Source organism: Phalacrocorax carbo, unplaced genomic scaffold, assembly GCF_963921805.1.
Source record: "Phalacrocorax carbo unplaced genomic scaffold, bPhaCar2.1 SCAFFOLD_32, whole genome shotgun sequence".
Classification (NCBI taxonomy): Eukaryota; Metazoa; Chordata; class Aves; order Suliformes; family Phalacrocoracidae; genus Phalacrocorax; species Phalacrocorax carbo.
The window spans coordinates 55,109-69,314 of NW_026990280.1; the positions used below are offsets into that span (position 1 = coordinate 55,109).

General features: G+C 68.0%; 4 protein-coding genes across 6 annotated transcripts; 1 reads left to right on the forward strand and 3 right to left on the reverse strand.

Annotated features, from left to right (window-relative positions):
- Positions 1 to 219: 219 nt before the first annotated feature.
- TGFB1 (transforming growth factor beta 1) lies at positions 220 to 6,049 on the reverse strand. The gene is made up of 7 exons (XM_064440078.1): positions 5,646 to 6,049; positions 4,186 to 4,361; positions 2,512 to 2,629; positions 2,337 to 2,423; positions 2,077 to 2,227; positions 1,004 to 1,157; positions 220 to 478 (listed from the first exon to the last, which is right to left on the reverse strand). Exons 1-7 carry the CDS (start codon positions 5,953 to 5,955, stop codon positions 320 to 322), a joined length of 1,155 nt encoding a protein of 384 aa, XP_064296148.1. The 5' UTR covers positions 5,956 to 6,049; the 3' UTR covers positions 220 to 319.
- A 615-nt stretch (positions 6,050 to 6,664) lies between these two features.
- B9D2 (B9 domain containing 2) lies at positions 6,665 to 8,854 on the reverse strand. 2 transcript variants are annotated; one of them, XM_064440080.1, is made up of 4 exons: positions 8,553 to 8,854; positions 7,669 to 7,763; positions 7,430 to 7,555; positions 6,665 to 7,331 (listed from the first exon to the last, which is right to left on the reverse strand). In XM_064440080.1, exons 1-4 carry the CDS (start codon positions 8,852 to 8,854, stop codon positions 7,015 to 7,017), a joined length of 840 nt encoding a protein of 279 aa, XP_064296150.1. In that variant the 3' UTR covers positions 6,665 to 7,014. The 2 variants fall into 2 exon arrangements, with proteins under 2 accessions (XP_064296150.1, XP_064296151.1); XM_064440081.1 differs by lacking the exon at positions 8,553 to 8,854 and adding an exon at positions 8,447 to 8,502.
- Positions 8,855 to 8,954: 100 nt separating this feature from the next.
- EXOSC5 (exosome component 5) lies at positions 8,955 to 10,437 on the reverse strand. Of its 2 annotated transcripts, none has more exons than XM_064440085.1 (6): positions 10,088 to 10,437; positions 9,885 to 9,998; positions 9,696 to 9,796; positions 9,413 to 9,553; positions 9,226 to 9,315; positions 8,955 to 9,136 (listed from the first exon to the last, which is right to left on the reverse strand). In XM_064440085.1, exons 1-6 carry the CDS (start codon positions 10,206 to 10,208, stop codon positions 9,044 to 9,046), a joined length of 660 nt encoding a protein of 219 aa, XP_064296155.1. In that variant the 5' UTR covers positions 10,209 to 10,437; the 3' UTR covers positions 8,955 to 9,043. The 2 variants fall into 2 exon arrangements, with proteins under 2 accessions (XP_064296155.1, XP_064296153.1); XM_064440083.1 differs by having other exon boundaries at positions 9,675 to 9,796.
- BCKDHA (branched chain keto acid dehydrogenase E1 subunit alpha) lies at positions 10,371 to 14,105 on the forward strand. Its single transcript, XM_064440077.1, has 9 exons — positions 10,371 to 10,515; positions 11,199 to 11,357; positions 12,426 to 12,512; positions 12,615 to 12,723; positions 12,823 to 12,984; positions 13,089 to 13,295; positions 13,378 to 13,519; positions 13,612 to 13,783; positions 13,886 to 14,105. Exons 1-9 carry the CDS (start codon positions 10,429 to 10,431, stop codon positions 14,054 to 14,056), a joined length of 1,296 nt encoding a protein of 431 aa, XP_064296147.1. The 5' UTR covers positions 10,371 to 10,428; the 3' UTR covers positions 14,057 to 14,105.
- The last annotated feature ends 101 nt before the right edge of the window (positions 14,106 to 14,206 follow it).

Below are 14,206 nucleotides of genomic sequence, written 5' to 3' on the forward strand. Positions count from 1 at the left end.
GGACAACACTCTGGGGGGGGGAGGCCCGGCTGAGGGGGGAGGATGGGGCTGTGGGGCGGCGTTTGGGGGGGTACAGGAGGTGGTCAGGGTCCCCCCCACCCCCCCCACCCCCAGCCGCCTGGGTCCCTCTCCGTGTGTGTGTGGCCCCCCCCCAAATCTCTGCTCCCAACCCCCCACCAAAAGAAAAAAGCAGAAGCAGCACCAAAAACATCCCTATAAAAAGAAGAACCGGCTAAAAATTAAATAAGTTTTTTCCCGTGGTGGCGCCGGGGGGGGTTGGGGCGGCGCTGGGGGGGGAGGGGGGATTTTGGGGGGGGGGTCAGCTGCACTTGCAGGCGCGGACCACCATGTTGGAGAGCTGCTCCACCCGCGCCTTGCGCCCCACGTAGTAGACGATGGGGAGGGGGTCGAGGGTCTGGGGGACGCAGCACGGCGCCGCCGAAGCCCCCGGGTTGTGCTGGTTGTACAGGGCCAGGACCTGTGGGTGCCCCCCGCCCCCCCCCCGACACACATGTCAGGGACCCTCCGGGGGATCCCCCCCTCCCCACGGGGTGGGGGGGTCCTGCTGTGTCCCTCGGCTCCCTCCCATCCCCATCCCCGGCCCCCAAACCCCCTCCCCAGGGGACCCAGGTGCCCCCTCCTCTCCCCAGGGACCTCCAGGACGCCCACCCTACAGACCACCAGCACCCACACAGCCCCTCCCCAGAGGAGCCCCCCCTCCTCCCCAGGGACCACCAGCACCCATGCACCCCCAACCCAAGGGGACCCTCTCCCCCCAGGTATCCAGGACCCACTCCCCCCCTCCCCAGGGACCACCAGCACCCACACATCCCCTCCCCAGGTATCCAGGACCCACTCCCCCCCTCCCCAGGGACCACCAGCACCCACACATCCCCTCCCCAGGTATCCAGGACCCACTCCCCGCTCTCCCCATGGGTCCCAGCCTCCCTCCGCCAGCCCCCCAGCCCCTCCCAGCCCCCCCAGCCCCCCACCCCCGGCCCACCTTGGTGTACTGGGTGTCGGCGCTCCAGATGTAGGGGCAGGGGCCCATGCAGAAGTTGGCCATGTAGCCCTTGGGCTCGTGGATCCACTTCCACTGCAGGTCCTTGCGGAAGTCGATGTACAGCGGCCGCACGCAGCAGTTCTTCTCCTCCGTCCTGGGGGGCGGGGGGAAACGGGTGTCCCTGGGGGTACCCAAGCCCCCCAGAGGGGACTCAGGGGTCCCCGGGGGTCCCCAGCCCTTCCTTGAGGGGACTCAGGTGTCCCTGGGGGACCCCAACCCTCCCCAGAGGGGACCCAGGTGTCCCCGGGGGTCCCCAACCCTCCCTTGAGGGGACTCAGGTGTCCCTGGGGGACCCCAACCCTCCCCAGAGGGGACTCGGGGTCCCCGGGGGTCCCCAACCCCCCCTGGAGGGGACACTGGGTGTCTCTAGGGTTCCACAGGCAGCTCAAAGGGGCTCCCAGACCTCCCCGGAGGGGGGTCCCAGGCATCTCTGGGGGTCCCCAGCCCTCCCCAGGGAGGGGAGGCAGCTGTCTTGGGGACCCCAGATTTCTCTGGGGGGACCTGGGTGTCTCTGGGGGATCCCAGCCCACCCTGGGGTGGGGGGTCACGCAGCTGTCTTGGGGACCCCAGCCTTCTCGGGGGGGGGTGGGGGATCTGGGTGTCTCTGCGGGACCCCAGCACTCCCTGGGGGGGGCACCCAATCATCCAGGAGGACCCCCATCCTTCCCTGGTGGGATCCAATCATGTGGGGGGCCCCCAGCCCTCCCGGGGGGGGAACCTAAACATCTCGGGGGTCCCTCAACCCTGCCGGGGGGGGGACCCAATCATGTGGGGGGCCCCCAGCCCTCCCAGAAGGGACCCAATCCTGCAGGGGTCCCCCAGCCCTCCCAGAGGGGACCCAACGACTTGGGGGACCCCCAGGCCTCCCAGAGGGGACCCAATCCTGCAGGGGTCCCCCAGCCCTCCCAGAGGGGACCCAATGACTTGGGGGACCCCCAGGCCTCCCAGAGGGGACCCAATCCTGCAGGGGTCCCCCAGCCCTGCCGGGGGGGTCCCGGGGGAGGGGGGCTGACCCGAAGCAGTAGTCGGTGTCGAGGGCGCGGCGGCGGCGGGAGCTGTGGAGGTCGTTGGCGCGGTCGGGGGGCAGCGACATGGCCAGGACGTAGGGGACGCGCCGGTGCTTCTTGGCGATGCCCTGCATGTCCCCCCGCTGCTGCTCGAAGCCTGCGGGGAGAGGGGCTGGCACGGGGGGGCGGGGGACGACACGACACCCCCTCCCCCATCCCCACGGGGATCCCCGGGCCCCCCCCCCGGCCCCCGCCCCGCGCCGTACCTTCGATGGAGATGCGCATGTCATCGGCGCCGCCGGGACCCTGCTCGCAGGGGCAGTGGACGCTCAGCTTGAACATGCCGAGGGGCTCTGTGGGGCGACGGGGGCCGTGAGAGGGGGACCGGGGTGGTGGGGGGCGCGCACACACACACACACACACACACGGGACCCCGCTCACCGCTGCTGCTGAGCCACTGCTGGACGACGTCGGTGACGTCGAACCAGAGCCATTCCTCCTCCGCCGTCGCCCGCACCGAGCGCCCGTGCAGGTACCGCCACGAGGCGTTGCCGTAGCCCTGCGGCCCCCGACACCGTGGTTGGGGAGGGGTCCCCAAGGCCCCCCCCCCACCGGGCTGCATCCACGGGGGGGTCCCCGAGTCCAGCAGGATGTCAAACACCCCCCCCATATCCCCAGACATCATCCGTGGGGGTCCCCAGCCCCCCCCATGTCCCCAGACTATGACCAGGGTGTCACCAAGCATCATCCATGGGGTCCCCAAACCCCTCCACATCCCCTGACTATGACCAGGGTGTCCCCAGACATTGCCCATGGGGTCCCCAAACCCCCGCCATGTCCCCAGACTATGACCAGGGTGTCCCCAGACATTGCCCATGGGGTCCCCAAACCCCCGCCATGTCCCCAGACTATGACCAGGGTGTCCCCAGACATTGCCCATGGGGTCCCCAAACCCCCGCCATGTCCCCAGACTATGACCAGGGTGTCCCCAGACATTGCCCATGGGGTCCCCAAACCCCCGCCATGTCCCCAGACTATGACCAGGGTGTCCCCAGACATTGCCCATGGGGTCCCCAAACCCCCGCCATGTCCCCAGACTATGACCAGGGTGTCCCCAGACATTGCCCATGGGGTCCCCAAACCCCTCCACGTCCCCTGACTATGACCAGGGTGTCCCCAGACATCATCCATGGGGTCCCCAAACCCCCCCCCATGTCCCCAAACCATGACCAGGGGTCCCCAAACTGCATCCACAGGACTCCCTAAATCTGGCAGGACCCCCAAATCCCCCCAAACTGTGACCAGGGAGTCCCCAAACCCCCCATCATGTCCCCAGAGTGTGGCCAGGGATCCCCGGGGGTCCCCAAACCCCATCCATGGGGCTCCCAAACCTGGCAGGACCCCAAACCCCCTTCCTATGTCACTGAACTGTGGCCAGGGGGTCCCCAAACTGCATCCACAGGGGTCCCCAAACCCAGCAGGACCCCAAACCCCCCCCCATATCCCCAAACCATGGCCAGGGGGTCCCCAAACCCAGCAGGACCCCTACCCCTTCCCGTTCCATGTCCCTAAACTGCATCCATGGGGACCCCAAACCTGGCACGACCCCAAATCCCACCACCAAGTCCCCAAATGGTGGCCAGGGGGTCCCCAAACATATCAGGACCCCAACTTTCCCCCATGTCCCCAAACTGCATCCATGGGCAGGTGTCCCCAAACCCCCCCCATGTCCCCAGACCATGTCCAGGGGGTCCCCAAATCGCATCCACAGGAGTCCCTAAACCTGGTAGGACCCCCAAATCCCCCCCCCATCCCCAAACCGTGGTCAGGGGCCCCCAAACCCCATCCATGGAGTTCCCAAACCTGGCAGGACCCCAAACCTCCCCCCCATGTCCCCAAACCATGGCCAGGGGGTCCCCAAATCCCCCCCATGTCCCCAAACCGTGGCCAGGGGGTCCCCAAACCCACCGTGTCTCCCCTGCACGTGCCATCCCCGCCCCTCCTCCTCCTCCGTAGCCCCCACCACCACAGTGTCCCCACGACCTGCGTCCCCCCGTCACGTCCTGCCGCAGCATCTCCCACCCCCCCCCCCCACCCCACGTCCCCCTTCCCCACCTGGTAGAGCTCGAGGCGCTGCTCGACCCCCAGGTTCTCGGCGCCCGCCCGCTGCCGCAGCATCCGCAGCTCGGCCCGGTGCAGCAGCGCCTCGTGCCCGATCTCCGCCCGCACCCGCGTCGTGTTGAAGATGAAGAAGGTGCTGTGGCTCGTCGGGCGCCAGTGCTCCAGGGGGCCTGGGGAGGGGGGTCACAGCGCTGTCACCTCTTCCCGCCCCATCTCGCCCCGCCTCCCCACCGCGTTCACTCTGGAGCGGAGTGATGGCTGCAGCGGTTTGCTTCCCCACCACCCCCCCCAAAGCCCCGTACGCGCGGCCTGGATCCTGATCGCAGGTTGTGTGGGGGGGGGGCGGTGTGGATGCCCCGACGCTGTGGGTCAGCACCGATCCCCCTGCCCGCCCCACCCACCCACCCAGGGGACCCAAGTGTCCCCACGCCCACCCCCCACCCCGGCGGGGAACCGTGGGCCCGGCCAGGCCTTCTCGAGCTCAACAAAGCTCCCTCAGAGCCGGGAATTACTCAGCAAACCACAACGTCCGGCACATCCCCGAGTGCCACCGCGGCCGGGAGGAGCTGCTGGGGGGGACCCAGGCCTCCGGGCCACAGCGGGGGGGACCCAGGCACCCAGGCTGGGGGGTGACCCCCCCCTCAAGCGTCCGGGCTGCGGGGTGACATCCTGCCAAGCACCCTGGCTGTGGGGTGACACCCCCCCACAAGGCGTCCAGGCTGTGGGGTGACCCTCCCACAAGCATCCAGGCTGTGGGGTGACCCCCAAGTGTCCAGGCTGGGGGGTGACCCTCACGCATCTGGGTTGGGAGATGACCCCCAAGCATCCAGGCTGTGGGGTGACACCCCCCCTCCAGGCATTTGAGTGGGGGGTGACCCCCCTCATGCATCTGGGCTGGGGGGTGACCCCCAAGTGTCCGGGCTGGGGGGTGACCCCAAGAATCCAGGCTGTGGGGTGACCCCCCCCTCCAGGCATTTGAGTGGCGGGTGACCCCCCCCACCCCACACGTGTCCGGGCTGGGGGGTGACCCCCAAGTGTCCATGCTGTGGGTGACCCCCATGTATCCGGGCTATGGGGTGACCCCCAAGTGTCCGGGCTGGGGGGTGACCCCCAAGTGTCCATGCTGTGGGTGACCCCCATGTATCCGGGCTATGGGGTGACCCCCAAGTGTCCGGGCTGGGGGGTGACCCCAAGAATCCAGGCTGTGGGGTGACCCCCCTCTCCAGGCATTTGAGTGGGGGGTGACCCCCCTCACGCATCCGGGCTGGGGGGTGACCCCCAAGTGTCCATGCTGTGGGGTGACCCCCCACGCATCCAGCCACCGCCACCACCCTCAGCAGCACCCAGGCTCCGGAGCATCATTCCCGCCACCCTCCCACGGGTGACCTGAGCCACGGGTGTCCGCCAGCAGCCCCCCCCCCCCCCCGCCCCCCACGCCGGGACCCCCAACTCACCCTCTCCAGGCGGTTCCATGGGGAAGCGATGGAGTTCTTTGGCGTAATATTCCTCGGGGTCGTCGGGGGGCCGGAGCCGCGCCCGCTGCCGCAGCAGCTCCTGGGTGCTGTTGTAGAGCGCCCGCACCTCGTCGGGCAGCGGTTGGGGCGGGGGGGCGGCGGCGGGGGGCGCCGGTAACCGGAGTTTGCTTAAGATTTGACCCCGCACCGCTTCGATGCGTTTCCTCCGCGCCGCTTCCAAATCCAACGAACGGCACGTGGAAAAAGCCCGGGCCGCCCCCAAAAGAGCCAGGAGCACCGCAAGCTCCATCCCGTCACCGGGACCCCCCACCCACCCCCACCCCCACCCCGGGACCCCCGAGCAAACCGGGGGGACACCCCCCGCCCCGCAACCGGTGCGCACACACACACACACACCCCCCCCCCAAAGCGGTACACCCCACTCCCGAGCCGGTTTACCCCCTCCCCAGCCCGGTTTATCCCCCCCCACCCCTCCCGGGCACCCCGCGCCGCCCTCCCGCAAGCGGAGCCCGCAGCGTCCCCCCCCCCCGCCCCCGCCGGTGCCGCTCTCGGTCCCCGCTCTCGGTCCCCGGCCCGGCCCCGGCGGGTTTTGAGGCCGGTGGCGGAGTGGGGTGGCCCCACCCAGGAAACGCCGTGGGGGGTGGTTTTGGGGGGGTGGGGGCCACGACGGGACACACACACACACACACCCGGGGCCGCCCCCCCCTTCCGGGAGCGGGGGGGACACACACACTGAGTCACGGCCACCCCCCCCCGGGGAGTCGGGACACACCCCCCCACCCACCCCCAGGGAGGGAGTCGGGACCCCCCGGGGGGGGGACCCAGGCGTCCGGGACACTCCCTCCCCCCCCCCACCAAGGACCCAGACGTCTGGGACACTTCCTCCCCACCCCCACACCCCCCCGAGGACTGGGGTGTCTGGGACCCCCCACCAAAATGGGGGGGGGCGGGGCGCTCCCTGCCCCCCCCCCCCCAAATCACAAGGAAACCAGAGAAGGTGGGAATTTAAAAAAAAGCTTTATGGGGGTGCAACAGGGGGACACGGGGGGACCCCACGGCAAAACAACCCCCCCGTGCCCCCAGCACTGATTTAGGTGGGGTGATGGGGCTGGGGGGGGCCCCAGTGCCTGGGGCAGCTTTAGAAGGACCCCAGTCCTGGGGGAGGGGGGGGGCAGGGGAGGTGGGACCCCAGTGTCCCAGGCCAGTGGGAACCCCCATGTCCCACTCCCAGGGGACCCCATCTCCATCCCTGGGGGATCCCAGCACCCCACTCCCCCCGGGGACCCCCGTGCCCTGTCCCGGCCGGGGTGGGGGGTCCCCGGCGTGCCGTGTCCCCCCCCCCGCCCCATCAGCACTCGACGCCGTAGCGGCTGAAGTGCCGCAGGAGGACGCCGAGCTGCAGGTGGACGGTGCCGGAGGCTTCGGTGTGCAACCGGAATCGGTCGGTGGCGCTGGAGATGACGGCCTCGGGGTTTCGGAGTTGGGGACCCCCCCCGATCAAACGTTGCCTCAGCCGTTCCCGCCACGTCCCCCGCGGGCGCCAGGTGACGCAGTCCAACGTGTGGCACCCGGGGGTGGCCGGCACGTGGCAGAAACCGTAGCCCAGCACCTCGCTGCACCCAAACACGTCCTGGTGCCAGACCTGAAGGTGCAGCTTGGGCCAACCTGGAGGGGACGGGGTGGGGAGGGGGTGTGGGGGGTCAGGGACGTGTGTCAGGGGAGGGGGACACGGCGGGGTGGGGGGGGACACGCGCACACGGTACCTTGTAGCCCCTTGGTGGCAAAATGGACGTCGATGGGGTGGCACCAATAAGCCACGTCGCCGGCCTGGGGGTCATCCACCTGCGTCTGCCCGGACTCCAGCCCCGAGAGCAGCTTCCAGGCGCTGCCTGCGAGGGATGGCGACGGACGGACACACAGACACAAGTCACGGCCACCCCGGTGTCACACCCCGCCCACCCCCCCCTCCCCAGAACCCTGGGGACCCCCCCGCTCCCCTCACCGGTGTGCAGCCCCCACTTGCAGAAGAGGCGGCGCTGGGAGAAGCCACTGCCCCCCACGATCTGCCCGATGATGTGAACCTCCGCCATGTCCTGCCTGCGGCGACGGGGGGGGTGTGGGGTGTGTGGGGGGGACCCCCTCCGTGACACCCCCCCCCCCCCTTTTTAGCAGGGCTGCAGGACACCCCCTCAGCGCACCCCTATGGCCCCCCTCATCTTCCCTGCCGTTGCACCCCCTATCCTGCCCATTGCCGCCCTGCTCCCCCCGTACCCCCCCATTTCTGCACCCCCTTAATTGCACCCCACACCCCCCCACTACACCCCCACTGCATTCCACCTCATCGCAACGCATTATTGCACCCCCATATCCCCCCACATCCCCTCCGTTTCAGCCCTCTTTGCCCCCATGCACCCCCATTTCTCCACTGCATTGCACCCCACATCCCCCCACTGAACCCCCATATCCTCCATTGCATTCCCCCATTGCACCCCGTTATTTCACCCCGTATCCCCCATTGCACCCCGTTATTGCACCCCATATGTCCCATCGTGCCCCTATTCCGCCCATGCACCCCCATTTCTCCACCCCCCCACTGTACCCCCTCATTGCACCCCTATTTCCCCCACTGCACCCCGTTATTGCCCCCCACCCCCTATTGCACCCCATTTCTCCATCCCATTGCACCCCCTTTTTTCACCCCACATCCCCCATCGCCTTCCCCCCCATCGCACCCCGTTATCGCGCCCCATATCCCCCACCGCACCCCTATTTTCACAGACCCTCCCCCGGAGCTCGGCGCCGCGCAAGCGCAATGGGACACAGCGAACAACCCCCCGCGCACGCGCCCCACCCGTACATCCAGGAACTGTTGCCACCGCAACGGACCTCCCGGCCCAACGCCACCATCCCATTGGCCGCAACCCCCCTAGCCCCGCCCAGGAGCGGGGGGCCAAACGACGTCCCTCGCGGCGCCGCCATCTTAGGAAGGTGGCGACGCGCACGACTGATGCATGCTTCGAGCCGCCATCTTGAGTGTACCAGTGCTGTGGCCGCCACCTTGGGGAGGTCACGCCCGTAACTGAGGGGCGATTGCGGTGAGCCGCCATCTTAGGTGTACCAGTTCGCGTGGGCGCCGCCATCTTGAGCGTACCAGTGACCGTGGGGGCCGCCATCTTGAGTGTCCCCATTGTGGGGTGCCAAGTCTTTCGCTCCCAGCCCTACCCTTGTGTGTCCCCCAGCTTGGGGTGTGGGAGCACAGTGCGGCGCTGGATGGACTCAGAGGCACAGTGGAGGGGAGTAGGGGGCCTTTACTGACTGCTGGGAGGGGTTTGGGCCAGGTGGGGGACAGTCCAGCTGCCCCATCGGGGTCCCTGGTGTCAAGACTTGGAGTATCTCCGTCGGACAGAGTCACGATAGAACTGAAAGATGGTGTCGGCAGCGCGCTGGGCTGCCGCAAGGCACTGTTGCATCTGCGGGGGGGGAAAGCAGGGACCCCGTGGTGGGTGGGAGCGTCCTGCACCCCAAGAGTCCCCCCCCAGGGTGTCCCCGAACTCCTCACCTCCTCCACGGAGCAGCTGCCTTTGGTGGTGGCCATCAGCACCTTCCTCTCAGCACTGTCAATGGCAAATGTGAGGACAGCACGCGCCTCCTGTGAGGATTGGGGCGGGGGTGGGAGGGGGTCAGGAGTGCTCAGGAGGTGGCCACCGCACCGGTTTTGGGGACCCCACCCTCTCCCCGGTGCCCACCTGCTCCTGACGGGTCGTGGGGTCGAGGACAATGGCACCATTGGCGTCGAGGGCACAGGTGACACCGCAGAAGAGGGAGGACAGGGGCAGCCCCGCGTCCAGCAGTCCCATACAGGCAGCGTTCAGGCAGCAGGAGAGAAGCTGGGGTGGGGGGGAGTGTCAAGGACTAGGGGAGACCACCAAAAAACACAGACACCACCCACCGTCCCCCCCAGCAAAAACCCCAGGGGCCCAGTCGGAGCTGCCCCCGCTATAAGGATACAGAGCCAGCGTCGTTCATCACCTGTAGGACGAGCGTGATAGCGGTGCGGGGGTGCAGCGCCCCCAGAACCACGGCCTCGCAGGTCTGTCGGAGGAGCTGCTCCCGGCTGCGCTCGACCACGCCTGCGGAAAAGAACCAGGGAAGGGGCTCAGTGGGGGTCCCGCGGGGCCGGGGACCCCCTAGGATGGGGTTTTGGGGGGTGAATCCCACCTGGCAGCCCCACTTTGGGGCGCAGCAGCACCTCCAGCGCCGCCCGGTCCGGGAGCTCCTTACTGCCCTTCACCTCTGCAGGGCCATAGAGCCCGGCCAGCACCGAGGTGTCGCCTGGGGAGGGAGGGGAAAGCGCGGTTACCGGGGGGAAGCCCGGGGGAACGCGGGGCCCAGGTTACGGGGGGAGGGAAGGCCCAGCACACCCTGAAGGAAGGCGGCCGAGCCGTCGGGCCGCGACAGCAGCCCCTGTTCACAGGAGAACGGCCGCAAACAGCACCCATCGCCCGCCACCGCCATCTTATCCTCCTCCTTCGCCGCCATCATGGCCGCCACTTCCGCTTCCGGAGCGCGGGGACACGCCCCCAACCCTCTGCCCACGCCCCTTTCGTGCCTAGCACCGCCCTTCCACGCATGACCGCGCCCCCCGGGGCTGATACGACATTCCCACCGCTTGGTTACGCCCCTCTACACGAAGCCCCGCCTCTCCGCCGATATTATTTGCCAGGAGCCCCGCCCCTCAGCCGGAGGCCCCGCCCCTGGGAAGATGGCGGCCATGGCGGCGCTGCGGGCGCTCCGCTGGCGCCTCCCGCGGACCCCGGGCCCCCGCCCGGCCCGACGCCTCAGCACCGCCGTGAGTGGGGCCTGGGGGGGGGACCGGGACCGGGACCGGGACCGGGCCTGTCCCCGCCGTGTCACCCCCCGCCACGCACCGTCACCGCCCCCCCGGGGCCGTCCCCGGGTGCCCACGTCCCCTCCCCGGGCCCCTTCACCCAGCCCCGTGTCTCGGTGTCCCCCGTGCCCCAGATCCCCGGGTCCCCTCAGCCCCGGGTCCCCTCGCCTGTCCCCATGTCCCCCCACCCCACCGCCATGTCCCCACAGCCCGGTGTCCCCCCACCTCATCCCCGTGTCCCCCCACGTCCCCGTGTCCCCACATCCCCACGACCCGTGTCCCCACATCCCCACGACCCGTGTCCCCACGTCCCCCACCCCATCCCCATGTCCCCACGTCCCTGTGTCCCCCACCCTGTCCCCACGCCCCCATGTCCCCATGCCCCTGTGTCCCCATGTCCCCCACCCCGTCCCCATGTCCCCCACCCGATCCCCGTGTCCCCCATCCCCGTGTCCCCCATCCCCGTGTCCCCACATCCCCGTGTCCCCACGTCCCTCCCCATCCCACGCCCTCCCCGGTCATTGGCCCTGCAGGGGGTGGGGCAGGAGGGAGGGACCTGGGGCCCCTTTTGGGGGGTTTTTGGGAGCGGGGTGTGGGGGGGACACAGAGGGGACATCCCGCTGTCCCTGTCCCCGCCGCGGCAGGAGTTCCCCTCGCCGGAGGAGAAGCCGCAGTTCCCCGGCGCCTCGGCCGACTTCGCCGACCGGCTGGAGTTCATCCAGCCCAACGTCATCTCGGGCATCCCCATCTACCGGGTGATGGACCGGCAGGGCCACATCGTGAACCCCGCCGAGGACCCCCAGGTCAGCCCCGCGGCGGGGGGGGACCCCGAAAGGGGACGGGGCGGCCCACGCGTGCGGTGCCCGGACATGGCGCTGCCAGCACGCGATATCTGGGCGCGTGACACCCCGAACATGGAAAGTCCGGGCACGGCACGTCCCAGACGACCCAAGCTGGGGTTGTGACACCCCAAACGTATAACGTATGGGCACGTGACACCCCAAACATGTAACGTCTGGGCACGTGACACCCCAAACATGTAACGTCTGGGCACGTGACACCCCAAACATGTAACGTATGGGCACGTGACACCCCAAACATGTAACGTATGGGCACGTGACACCCCAAACGCATAACATCTGGGCACGTGACACCCCAAACATACAACATTTGGGCACGTGGCACCCCAAACACGTAACAGCTGGGCACGGGGCACCCCAAACACGTAACATCTGGGCACGTGACACCCCAAACATGCAATGTCCAGGCTCATGACACCCCAAACATATAACATCTGGGCACATGACACCCCAAACGCGTAACATCTGGGCACGTGACACCCCAAACACGTAACGTATGGGCACGTGACACCCCAAACATGTAACGTATAGGCACGTGACACCCCAGACATGTAACATCTGGGCACGTGACACCCCAGACATGTAACATCTGGGCATGTGACACCCCAAACACGTAACGTATGGGCACGTGACACCCCAAACATGTAACGTATGGGCACGTGACACCCCAGACATGCCAGAGCCAGGCTTGTGACACCCCAGACATGTAACATACGGGCATATGACACCCTGAACATGCCAGAGCCGTGCTTTTGGCACCCCAAACATGCAAGAAGCGGGTACGTTGTACCCCAGACACGCGCCATCCCCCCCCCCCCCACGCCACCCCAAACACGTGCTCTGCGCGTCCATGGGACCCCAGACCCGCAGCATCCAGGCACACGGCACCCCCGACGCGTGACACCCCACAGACACGGGAGCAAACCGTGTGACACCATGTGTTTGGGGGGCGGGCGGGCTGCACCCCGCTTCCCGGGGGGGACCCCAAAAAGCCCCCCATTCCCCCCACAGCTGCCCAAGGAGCTGGTGCTGAAGTTCTACAAGACCATGACACTCCTCAACACCATGGACCGCATCCTCTACGAGTCCCAGCGCCAGGTAGGGGTAAAGCTGGGGGGGGTGGGGGGGAAACATGGCGGGGGACACCCCAAAAGTGGGGACCCCCCAAAAAATACCACGCCCCCCCTCCCCCTTTCACAGGGCCGTATCTCCTTCTACATGACCAACTATGGGGAGGAGGGGACACACGTGGGCAGCGCGGCCGCGCTGGATGACACCGACCTCGTCTTCGGGCAGTACCGGGAGACGGGTAAGGGGTAACGGTACCTAATTTGGGGGGGCACCGGGCTCGGGGCAGGGGGCTGCCCCCAATTTTGGCTGTGTGTACGTGTGTCCCCCCTATTTCTAGGAGTGCTGATGTACCGGGGTTACCCCCTGGACCTCTTCATGGCGCAGTGTTACGGCAACACCAGCGACACCGGCAAGGGCCGGCAGATGCCCGTCCACTACGGCTGCCGCGAACGTCACTTCGTCACCATCTCGTCGCCGTTGGCCACCCAGATCCCGCAAGGTGCCCCACATCCCCTCCCTGCCCCACCTTCCACCACGTCCCCCCCCCATCCCATCCCCACGCACCCCCCCTGACCCCCTCCCTCCCTCCCTCCCTCCCCACAGCCGTGGGGGCCGCCTACACCATCAAGCGCGCCGACGCCAACCGGGCGGTGATCTGCTATTTCGGGGAGGGGGCGGCCAGCGAGGGGGACGCCCACGCCGGCTTCAATTTCGCCGCCACCCTCGAGTGCCCCATCATCTTTTTTTGCCGTAACAACGGTTACGCCATTTCCACTCCCACTTCCGAGCAGTACCGGGGCGACGGCATCGGTAAGGGGGCGGGCACGGGGTTTTGGGGGTTGGGGAGGGGGCATCAGGGGTCGCACCCCCAACCCGTCCCCGCTCCTCGCAGCGGCGCGCGGCCCCGGCTACGGCCTGATGTCCATCCGGGTGGACGGCAACGACGTCTTCGCCGTTTATAACGCCACCAAAGAAGCCCGGCGCCGCGCCGTGGCGGAGAACCAGCCCTTTCTCATCGAAGCCATGACCTACCGGTACGCCGGGGAGGGGCAACGACCCAAAAAGAAAAGAAAAAACTTTAAAAAAAGGTGGTTTCGGGGTATTTTAACCCCCTCTCCTCCGGCAGCATCGGCCACCACAGCACCAGCGACGACAGCTCGGCGTACCGGTCGGTGGACGAGGTGAATTACTGGGATAAACAGGATCATCCCATCTCCCGCCTGCGGCACTACATGCTCAACCGGGGCTGGTGGGATGATGAGGAGGAGAAAGGCTGGCGCAAGAGCTCCCGCAAGATGGTAACGGGGTGATCCCCTGGGATTTTGGGGAGGGGATCTGGTTGGGGAGGGGGTGGGTTTGGGTGGGGGGGGGAGGAAAAGGCGCTGACGCTGCCCCCGCAGGTGATGGAGGCGTTCGAGCAGGCGGAGCGGAAGCCGAAACCCAACGTGCAGCTCCTCTTCTCCGACGTTTATCGGGAGATGCCGCCTCACCTGCGGCGGCAGCAGGAGGCTCTGGAACAGCACCTGCAGCACTACGGGGAGCACTACCCCCTCGAGCACTTCGAAAAGTGACCCCCCCACCCCCACCCCCAGCCCACAAATAAACCCGGGTGCGCGCCCACCCCGGCTGCTTGGTGGGTGCGTCACCGAAGGGGATAGCCCCGTGGGGGGATTAATACCCCAGATGGGGGAACAGCACCCTTGGAGAGGGGGGTTAACCCC

Bases quoted from the DNA above. Each gene is read 5' to 3' on its own strand.
- TGFB1 (XM_064440078.1), bottom strand. From the start codon at position 5,955: ATGGAGCTTGCGGTGCTCCTGGCTCTTTTGGGGGCGGCCCGGGCTTTT. The intron at 4,362-5,645 runs GTGAGTTGGGGG...CCCCCTCCCCAG, and splicing joins CATGGAACCGCCTGGAGAGG to GCCCCCTGGAGCACTGGCGC. The intron at 2,228-2,336 runs GTACGGCGCGGG...CTCTCCCCGCAG, and splicing joins CATGCGCATCTCCATCGAAG to GCTTCGAGCAGCAGCGGGGG.
- B9D2 (XM_064440080.1), bottom strand. From the start codon at position 8,854: ATGGGGACACTCAAGATGGCGGCCCCCACGGTCACTGGTACGCTCAAG. The intron at 7,764-8,552 runs GTCCGTTGCGGT...CCGTCGCCGCAG, and splicing joins TGGTGGCGTTGGGCCGGGAG to GCAGGACATGGCGGAGGTTC. The intron at 7,332-7,429 runs GTACCGTGTGCG...CGTCCCCTCCAG, and splicing joins TGCCACCAAGGGGCTACAAG to GTTGGCCCAAGCTGCACCTT.
- EXOSC5 (XM_064440083.1), bottom strand. From the start codon at position 10,208: ATGATGGCGGCGAAGGAGGAGGATAAGATGGCGGTGGCGGGCGATGGG. The intron at 9,999-10,087 runs GTGTGCTGGGCC...CTCCCTCCCCAG, and splicing joins CTCGGCCGCCTTCCTTCAGG to GCGACACCTCGGTGCTGGCC. The intron at 9,797-9,884 runs GTGGGATTCACC...TCTTTTCCGCAG, and splicing joins CCCCAAAGTGGGGCTGCCAG to GCGTGGTCGAGCGCAGCCGG.
- BCKDHA (XM_064440077.1), top strand. From the start codon at position 10,429: ATGGCGGCCATGGCGGCGCTGCGGGCGCTCCGCTGGCGCCTCCCGCGG. The intron at 13,296-13,377 runs GTAAGGGGGCGG...CGCTCCTCGCAG, and splicing joins GTACCGGGGCGACGGCATCG to CGGCGCGCGGCCCCGGCTAC. The intron at 13,520-13,611 runs GTACGCCGGGGA...CTCCTCCGGCAG, and splicing joins ATCGAAGCCATGACCTACCG to CATCGGCCACCACAGCACCA.